At 37.4% G+C, this 9,565-nt stretch overlaps 1 protein-coding gene across 1 annotated transcript; it reads left to right on the top strand.

Moving 5' to 3' along the window:
- The first annotated feature begins 596 nt into the window (after positions 1-596).
- Positions 597-8,626, top strand: LOC147566285 (LEAF RUST 10 DISEASE-RESISTANCE LOCUS RECEPTOR-LIKE PROTEIN KINASE-like 2.4). The gene is made up of 5 exons (XM_086654051.1): positions 597-1,414; positions 7,006-7,015; positions 7,131-7,166; positions 7,295-7,351; positions 7,459-8,626. The coding sequence occupies exons 1-5, from the start codon at positions 674-676 to the stop codon at positions 8,577-8,579; spliced, it is 1,965 nt and encodes a 654-aa protein (XP_086510177.1). The 5' UTR covers positions 597-673; the 3' UTR covers positions 8,580-8,626.
- Positions 8,627-9,565: the final 939 nt, after the last annotated feature.

Genomic DNA, 9,565 nt, shown 5'->3' with positions numbered 1-9,565 from the left:
GAAGAGATAGTGGCTGTTTCTTGGAGAGGGATGGAAAGAGACGGCTTGAGAATAAAGGGAAAGAGATACTCGAACCGAGCTTGAACAAGTGGACAATTACTCGAACGAGCTCGAACTCGACAGTCAAATACACGAACCGAGTTTGAACATCTTACTACTCGGCTCGGCTCGACTCGAGTACACCCCTAGTGGGAAGTGGGAACCCTAAATTTCACTTGACCTGGGGTGTATTTCAAGTCGGGCTTTTAATGTGCGGGTTTTCGGGCGGGGTGACGGGTGGGAGATCCTACCCGTACCACGCCTATGAACGCCCGAATTATCGGGCTGGACTTACCCGAACCGGGTCTCGAGCGCCCATGGTTCTCTTTTGGTCCGGGTTTGATCGTGCGGGCCTCGGGCTCTCGGGCCGTTTTCCCAGCCCTACGCCCAATTACACCCGTATCAATCACGTATGAACCAACCGACAAAATCATTGTATCTAAAGTTGATAGTTGCCATTTTAGACCTGAGTAAAGTAAAAAAAGAAAACACTGAAATTTCTCTTCCTTTGAACAATAGCAAAAAAGTAAACACGGCCGCATCCTATATTTCTATATCCTTCAAATTCTAACTTTCCATTAGAATAGTTAAACTCTTCTTCATCTCTCAACAACTCTCATCTTCATCTCTCAAGATGATCTCCAATCACCCATCATCTTTCATTCTCCGACCACCCATTATTACCACATTCTTCTTTATTTTAGTTTTCATCACTCAATTTCAAGATTGTTTATGTCAGCAACAAACTGATGATGATTCAAAAAAGTACGAAAATTGCAAAAACAATTTCACTTGTCGAGATGGAATTAATGTTGGGTACCCTTTTTATGGTAAAAATCGACCTGATTACTGTGGATTTCCAGGTTACAAATTAGAATGTAATGATGATGATCAACATACTGAAATTGAGATCATCTCTCAAAAATACAGAGTTCTGAAAATCAATCAAGCTGAGAGAATCATGAATATAACCAGAAGAGATTTTATTGTTGATGATGATGCTTGTCCAGAGAATTTCACAAACACAATACTAAATTCAACCATTTTCACTACTCCTGAAAATGGGTATTTGAATCTAACCCTTTATTATGATTGCTTATCATCTGGAGGATTACCCACAGCCAACAAGTTTAATTGCAAAAGGAATTTAACATTGAGTGGTGATGCTTATTTTTGGAGTAAAACCCCAGGTGATGGAGTAAATCCTAGTTGTAGAGAAAACATGGAAGTTCCGATTAGTATATCGGATTCTGGCAGATTAGGAAGTGATCCAAGAAAACTACTTCCGATATTGAGAGAAGGTTTCAATGTTACTTACGGCGTTTATAGTGAAGCTCGAACGGGGATAGATGCGTGTGTGAGTTGTATTAACTCTGTGTGAGTTGTATTAACTCAGGAGGAACGTGTGGGTATGGATCGACTTCATGTTATAGTAAGTAGTAGTTTTTTTTTTTTTTTTTTTGGGAAGTCGACTTCGATCTACGTATGTCGTTACATTTGGCATTGATACATCAAAGATGTGATACGCTCAATAACTGCCCACTCAAACTGAAACAAGAACCGGGCCTATAGCCCAACATGACAATGGCTTAAAGCCCAACTACATTATTTACACCCTAATAATCCCAAATCAAATAACCCCAAATCAAATAACCAAAGATTCCACCTTCTCTGGGATTCGAACCTGAGACCTCTAGGGATTTCTGGAGTTTATGTCAACACCTTGGAACCACTTGGGCTACCAACTGTTGACTAGTAAGTAGTAGTTAGTTTGCCTTGTGTTCAAATAAATTCTTATAATTTGATCTGTACAACTATATAAACTGTCTAAGGGAAGTATCAAGGCACACCGGGTTTTACGATTGACTCATGACTCAACTCTCTTTGCTTGCTCCAAAGACTTGGATCAAGTTTTGGCCAAACCTAGACGGTCAGCCCATTAGAGAGGACGTATGGTCCACACACCAACCTGTGAACGGTCGTCAGGGACTAACCGGCCTTGATTTTTCGAGGGCCCTAGACGAACGTATTGACAGGGGCCCTTACACTTTAAGTCGGAAAATATAAAATTTTGACATTTTTTTTATAAAATTTATAGTTGTTAAAATTGCACATGAAACAAATAATACTTAAACACCACTCTTCTTGCATTTTTTGATGCAAAATCACTAATCAGTGTGTAGTCAATATTCTCAGCATGTTCAATAGATAACAAAGCTAATCCATTTACTCTTTCTCGAGACAAGATAGATCGCAAGTAAGACTTGATTAACTTCAACTTTGAAAAACTTCTCTCTGCAGAAGCCACAATAACCAGAATGGTCAAAAGAATTCTATAAGCGATCCACGCATTCAGACACCCTTCCATCAATTTCAAATACTTTAACACTTCAATTGGTCTTTTAAAATTATCTGGCAAAACCCTCTTTAAAACTTTCTGTTAAGAATACAAATCATCTCCATCAATGTCGGCGTGTTGTTCATCCTTAAGAAAACTTTCTAAATTGGTGCAACAGACCTTTAAACTCTCATTGTCTAACTTCTTTAAATCAAATAAAAACTCAAAAATGTTTACATATACTTGAAACTGTTCAAACCTAATTTTATTAGATGAAATAACTTGATCAACAATATGCATAAAGTAGTTGACTTGAAATGATTCTTCATGTGTAAATGTGTGATAAACCCTTGTGGAGATTCTAGAGAATGAAATAAAATTGTGAAATTGAAGAGAAATTGGAAAAGAGAAAAAACTAAATTATAAAAATATGTATTTAATTTGATTTTTGTTCTTTTATTAAAGTGTCTTTTAGGCTTCCCTGAGTATTTAATTGAGTTTAAATGTTTTGATTTTTTCTTTTTGAGAAATCGACTACGATCTACGTTAGTCGTTACAAGGTATTGATACATCGAGATGACGAGATACAGTGGGCCTAAAGTCGGACGAATTAAATGGACGCATTGCAGAGTATTAATTAGGTTGTTGTTAGAAGTCTAACTTTAATTAAATGTAGACGCAGCAGAATTAAAGAAGAACAATAAAATAAACGAAAGAACGGTAAAGAAAACGAAAAATAAACTAAAACTTAATTAACTTCAATGGTTTTTCTCTTCAATATGAATCATAAACAAAGACTGGACCTCCTTTTATAGATTACTAAACTTTCCTAGATAGACACAAACTGGACTTTCCTAAATAATAGAGATATTGAAATAATGAAACTTCCTAAACCTAGATTCATTATGAATCATACTTAAATTAGGACTCTTACTAAACTGCTAATCTTTGCTCGACTAGGTCATGGTCGTGTGGCCTTGTGAGGCCGTCTTAGATGCGCCTGCATCAACTCCCCTTTCCCCAGAAGGTTCGTCCCGAACCTTTTCGATGAAGAAAACCTTTTGATGCACCCGCATATGATGAACTTTGCCATACTGATCCTTAATTCCCACTTTTCACGAAATTTGCTGAAAATCCGTAGAAGACAAATCTTGACCATACCACCAACTATAAGCTGAATCATATATTGCCAAGATACTCGCAAAAGCAATGCCAACGTATAAACGTCCAATAATTTTAGACATCGCCCGTCGTCCTTTAATTTGATGAAAGAACCCACATATACTACCTTAGCCGATACATGACAAAATTTCAGTTTTGTAGCGGAAATATTTCGTGTAGCACTAAAATTTGTCCTATTGACTTCTTTCTTGAATGGAAACAAACGAGTAGGTGAAAATCCCGTGAGGGACATTTTATCGAACACGTGATGTGCGTCTTCCACTTGGTTCCATGAAGAAAACCAAGAACTTGGAATTGGTTCATGATTATTCCCAAGAAAAACCTTAGCCATTCGTGGGAATTGAGTGTGCCAACATAGTTTCTCAAACAAATTTACATCATCAGATCTGTGTTGTCGTCCGAGTTGGTGTAGTAGGGTCGGTTTGAGTTTTTCTCGGCATTGGAGTGGGTTGTGGTCACTAGCTGCTTTCCTTTCTACTTCCACTTCCATCTCATAGTCATCATCTTCTTTTTCTTCCTTTTTTGATTTTATTGATTCTTTTTCTTCCATCTCTTCTTCATCTCTCTCATTATCATCCCAATTCTTCTCATTAATCCATAATCTTTGTTGTTCACCTCTAATTTTAGCAACCAAAATACCTTCTTCAGACTTCTTAATCAACGTATCAAACAATCTCTCCTCTGGCTTATCTCTACCCCTTCCACTTTGATCCTGAAACTCACCAATCTACTCATGATGCAAATAAGATTCTCTATCTCTCATCCCATGTTTAGAGAAGTAATTTCCCTCAATTACCAACTCGTCCAAATCGGCTCGTTTATTCCTCACTGCAACCGACCTAGATAGAACTTCATTAGTAGTCGGTTGTTTTAAGCTTCTGATATGATTTAAATGCCGATTGATTTCGTAATCGTCTTGTAATGCATCGAATTCAAAAAATTCATCGAGATTTAGTGGAGATTCGTACTATTCCAAGACGACAACGGTGTCGCGGGAGAGAAGGTCGAGAGGAGTGGATTTTCGTTTGATTTCATTAATGGTTGTATCATGGAATGATTGAGGAAAGTAGAGATTATCGAGTTCCATTGTTGACCTACTTAGTTCCTTCGTCCTTGTCTCCACAATCATCTCTTCTTCTGAGTTCTGGATGGCGACGAGAGGTCTCGCTGTTGCGGTATCCATTGAAGGGCCATGGGATATTCCACATTCATCTTCTTCAGGAAAAACACTAGCAGCTTGGTCCAAATCGTCAACCCTAGTAGTCGTAGCAATTGAATTAATAATCACATCGGCTTCCTGATGGAAAGAGAAAATAGGCGGTTGCGGTGGTAAGATTTCTGTTAGGAGTTCTCTTTCGATGTTCCCTCTTTTGGTTTCAAAAGTTGTAGTAACGATTGTAGGTGTAGAATAATATGATGAATGAGGTGGTGGTGAATAATAAGAGTACGGAGGTGGTGGCGAAGACGGTGGTGAATACGATGGTGAATACAGTGGTAAATCCGGTGATGAACACGGTGGTGGTGTATAATAAGAGTACGGTGGTGGTGGTCGTGGTGGTTGTGGCTCTGCGGATGGTGTCGGATAATAATAAGATGAAAGTGTATAACACACTGGTGGTGGTGGTGACGGTTGGTATTGACAAGTAAAAGGTTGTGGTGTATAATTAGAAGATGGAGGTGATGGTGAATATGGCGAATTTTGCATTAAATATGGCGTAGAAAAAAATTTATGATTCGAAACAAGGATGTCTTCTTCCGGAATTGCATATGCATCAAATAATTCGTCCGAACATGGTTTCTTCACATCACGAATAGAAGTTAGGTTTGATGAAGAAAATTTACTTCTTTCTTCTTCCTCGGTCATTGAGAGAATTTTGTTCATCTTGTCAAAAACTTCTTCTTCAATGTCATTGATCACAGAGATAGAATCAACTTCGAAGTACTGCCTTCTCGATTCAATCTTTGTTTCTAAATAAGATAAATATTCATCCAAAGGAAGAAAATCATACCTGAGGATACTTTTTAATGTATCCCAATCATCAATGATCGATTTTCTTTGATCAATAAGTCCCCATTGCATTGTATTGAAATCTTCATAGATTCTTTCGGACATATGTTGCTCAACCAAAAAACCTTATCTTTATCATGAACTTCTTGAGTTCTGAACCAATCTTCCATGTGTTGAATCCAGAAATTTATATGAAATTGACCTTCGAAGAGTGGAATTTTAGAAACTTGATGAATTTTTCTTTCATCTTTTCGATCAATATAAAATTGAGTTGTATCTGTAATGGGATCCCAACATAAACGTGGAAATTTTTTCCAACATTCAAGAGGAGATGTATCCATAGATTTTTTTATTTTTATTTTTCTTGAGAAAACAAAAATTTCAGAATTTTGATGGCTCTGATACCACTTGATGTAGACGCAGCGGAATTAAAGAAGAACAATAAAATAAACGAATAACGGTAAAGAAAACGATAAATAAACTAAAACTTAATTAACTTCAATGGTTTTTCTCTTCAATATGAATCATAAACAAAGACTGGACCTCCTTTTATAGATTACTGAACTTTTCTAGATAGACACAAACTGGACTTTCCTAAATAATAGAGATACTGAAATAATGAAACTTCCTAAACCTAGATTCACTTAAATTAGGACTCATACTAAACTGCTAATCTTTGGTCGACTAGGCCATGATCGTGTGGCCTTGTGAGGTCGTCTTAGATTCCCCTGCATCATATTGATACATCGAGATGATGAGATACAGTGGGCCTAAAGTCAGACGAATTAAATGGACGCATTGCAGAGTATTAATTAGGTTGTTGTTAGAAGTCCAACTTTAATTAATTTTAGTAGATTTGGGTTAGCTGCCTTATTTGGTATTTGCATTTTTACTTTTAGTGCCTACTTAAAAAAAAATTATTTGAATGATGATGTAAGTTGTGGGAGTCACACCCTTAACTTGAGGTTCACTAAACAACCACTCTATCACTCTACTACTCAAATAGACTTGATATATAAGTGCATAAAATAATACATATAATAATACTATCTATATATAATGTTTTATAAGTCGGGGGCTCCCTAAATTTGGGAACCCTAAACGGCCTGGGTCGCCTAGGCTCAGGGGCGGCCCTGGTCGGAGAAGAGGGTTTTCAAACGACTGCTCATTAATACTACCCAACCGATTTTACAATTGACTCATGACTCAACTCTCTTTGCTTGGTCCAAAGACTTGGATCAAGTATTGGCGGAACCTAGACGGTCTGCCCATTAGAGAGGTCGTATGGTCCACAAACGAACCTGTGAACTGTTGTCGGAGAAGAGGGTTTTCAGACGACTGCTCATTAACACTACCTAACCTTTCCGATGTTCAATCGGTACAGCAATGACATCTCCAATCCCTTAGACATCATGTAATTTATGTATGATGGTTTTAGTGGGTTGCTTGTTAGAAAGGCCAGAATCTGAAAAAAAGAATTGTATAAATGGTTTTACTTTCATGTTTAGTAAGAAATCACCAGTACGAACTAAACATATTTCTGGTGCTGTTTCTATACTGCAGATGGCCGCCCCGAGAACAAAAGGGAACCTACAATTGGTATGTCTTCAGTTTTCATAAAAAGGAAAATTTGTCAAAGTAATCCGATACCTAGGGAGCTTAGATAGAGGTTTCGGCTTGTATCTTGAGCGAATGTTACTAATAAACGTCAGGTTTTCTAATTGCAGATTATGGGGTATCCGCAGATCATGCAAAACGCAGTAAAAGAAAGAAAGTTCAAATAGGTTAATACTCATAAAATCCGTACTTGGTCGGCTATACATGTTTGCTGGTTGTAAGTAGAGGGTGTTTGATTTTTTTTCACTTCATTTCTTCTATTATCCTGTTACAGCAATAGGAGCTGGAGTAAGTGGAAGTCTAATTGCAGCGAGTTTATTGATTCTGGTATTGCGAAAGATATCCTCATGGAAGAAGGAAAATGATGACCAGACTCTGAAGGCTTTCTTTGGACATGGTGGATCCATTGTTTCTACAAGATTTAGATACATAGAAGTCGATAAAATCACTAACTCGTTTAAAGAAAAACTTGGCCAAGGAGGTTATGGTTCTGTCTTCAAAGGACAACTTCAGGATGGTCGTTTGGTGGCAGTTAAGGTCTTGTCCAATAAATCCACAAGTAATAACGGAGAAGAATTCTTGAATGAAGTTGCAAGCATTAGCCGAACTTGTCACATCAATATCGTGAGTCTACTAGGTTTCTGTTATGAGAAGGATAAACGAGCTCTAATATTTGAATTCATGCCCAATGGGTCTCTTGACAAATTCATTTACAAAAAAAATATTTCATTAGAATCATCTTTTGAATGGAAAATATTATACGAAATCGCTATTGGAATTGCTCGAGGACTCGGGTACTTACACCGTGATTGTAGCACTAGAATAATACATTTCGACATAAAACCTCATAATATTCTCTTAGATGATGATTTCTCACCAAAAATTTCTGACTTTGGACTCGCAAAGTTGTGTCCTGGGAAAGAGAGTATCATATCGATGTCGGATGCAAGAGGAACGGCAGGTTATATTGCTCCAGAAGTATTTAGCAGAAACATTGGAGGAGTTTCTCATAAGTCAGATGTTTACAGCTATGGAATGATGATCTTAGAAATGGTAGGGGGTAGAAAGAACTTTGATGTGAAAGTGGGGAAGGATCACTCTTCTCAGCTATACTTTCCAGATTGGATTTACGATCATCTCAATCTAGAGGGGGGACTTGGAGTGCAAGGGATTACGATTGAAGAGAGCCAAGAAGTTGTTGCAAAGAAAATGATAATTGTAGGTTTATGGTGCATACAAATCAATCCTTCTAGTTGGCCTTCGATGAGTAAAGTGTTGGAAATGTTGGAAGGAAGTCTCGAAGCTTTGCAAATCCCACCCAAACCTTTCCTTTATTCTCCTGCAAGATCATGGCGGTCGGAAACAGATTCTTCGACATTAATTGACTCAAAATAGCTCTTGTACTATACTGTGGAGGTACTAAGAAGTGTGTGCATTATGTGTAATAGCTCAATTTAGGTGTATCAATTTCAGAGAGTGATTTATGGAGATAAGTAAGGAGACGGAGAGGGGAGAAGGAGATGGTTAAATTTTGTTTTGTGGGGAGAAAATTTAACAAGTTAAGACTTCAAATTTTGTAGCATGTGTGCTTTCATTCCTTCAAAATCCGAAGTCAAACATTTCTTTTCTTTTCAAATGTCAACAAAGAAAAATTAAATTCCTCTTATGGACCAATTCAAATGCTTCCTCCCCTCATTTTTATCTTTGAAGACGATCATCTCTTATCACCCATCATCGTTCATTTCCCAATCACCTGCCACCGCCACCATCATCATCTTCTTTCTAATTTTTATTGTCATCAACCACGTTCAAGACTGTTCATGTCAACAGCAAAGAAACTGCCTTACTAATTCCACTTGTAGAGATGGGAGGAATATTGGGTATCCTTCCTATGGAAATAATCGACCTGATTACTGTGGATTCCCCAGATACAATTGGGCTGCACGGCTGCACCTGTAACAATAGTTTCTGTACCCAAATTGCAGAGACAACATGGAAGTTCCAATTAGTATATTAGATTTTGGCAGATTAGCTAGTGATCCTAGGAAAGGTCTTCGATATAGGAAGAACAATGTTTAGTAAAGACAGTGCATTAGATATAGAGAGCAGTCTTTTTAGGATATGGAGATATAATACTATTTTCTAAAATGTCCCAAAATTAATTATTGGTCCCTCTCCTAAAACTCTGTTCGATTAAAGAGAGAGAATCCCCTAAAACTCTGTTCAATCAAAGAAAGAGAAATCTTTTTCTCTCTAAAATTATGTTCGATCAAAGAGACAGATAGAGATGTTGTTCGATCAAAGAGAGAGCAACGTCGTGGCTGAGAATTTGGGGGCCATGTGCAAAATTTTTTTTTCTAGGTCTTTCATATAATAAAAAA

This window comes from Eschscholzia californica, unplaced genomic scaffold (assembly GCF_041429995.1).
Source record: "Eschscholzia californica isolate CP2 unplaced genomic scaffold, dmEscCali1.0.p SCAF_1, whole genome shotgun sequence".
In the NCBI taxonomy this organism is placed as follows: domain Eukaryota; kingdom Viridiplantae; phylum Streptophyta; class Magnoliopsida; order Ranunculales; family Papaveraceae; genus Eschscholzia; species Eschscholzia californica.
The sequence above is the reverse complement of the archived record's forward strand: the minus strand, read 5'-3'. Positions and strand labels throughout refer to the sequence as shown.

Excerpts from the sequence above, each read along its gene's own strand:
- LOC147566285 (XM_086654051.1), top strand. The coding sequence starts at position 674 with ATGATCTCCAATCACCCATCATCTTTCATTCTCCGACCACCCATTATT. Across the intron at positions 7,167-7,294 it reads CAAAAGGGAACCTACAATTG|ATTATGGGGTATCCGCAGAT; the intron begins GTATGTCTTCAG and ends TTCTAATTGCAG. Across the intron at positions 7,352-7,458 it reads AAGAAAGAAAGTTCAAATAG|CAATAGGAGCTGGAGTAAGT; the intron begins GTTAATACTCAT and ends ATCCTGTTACAG.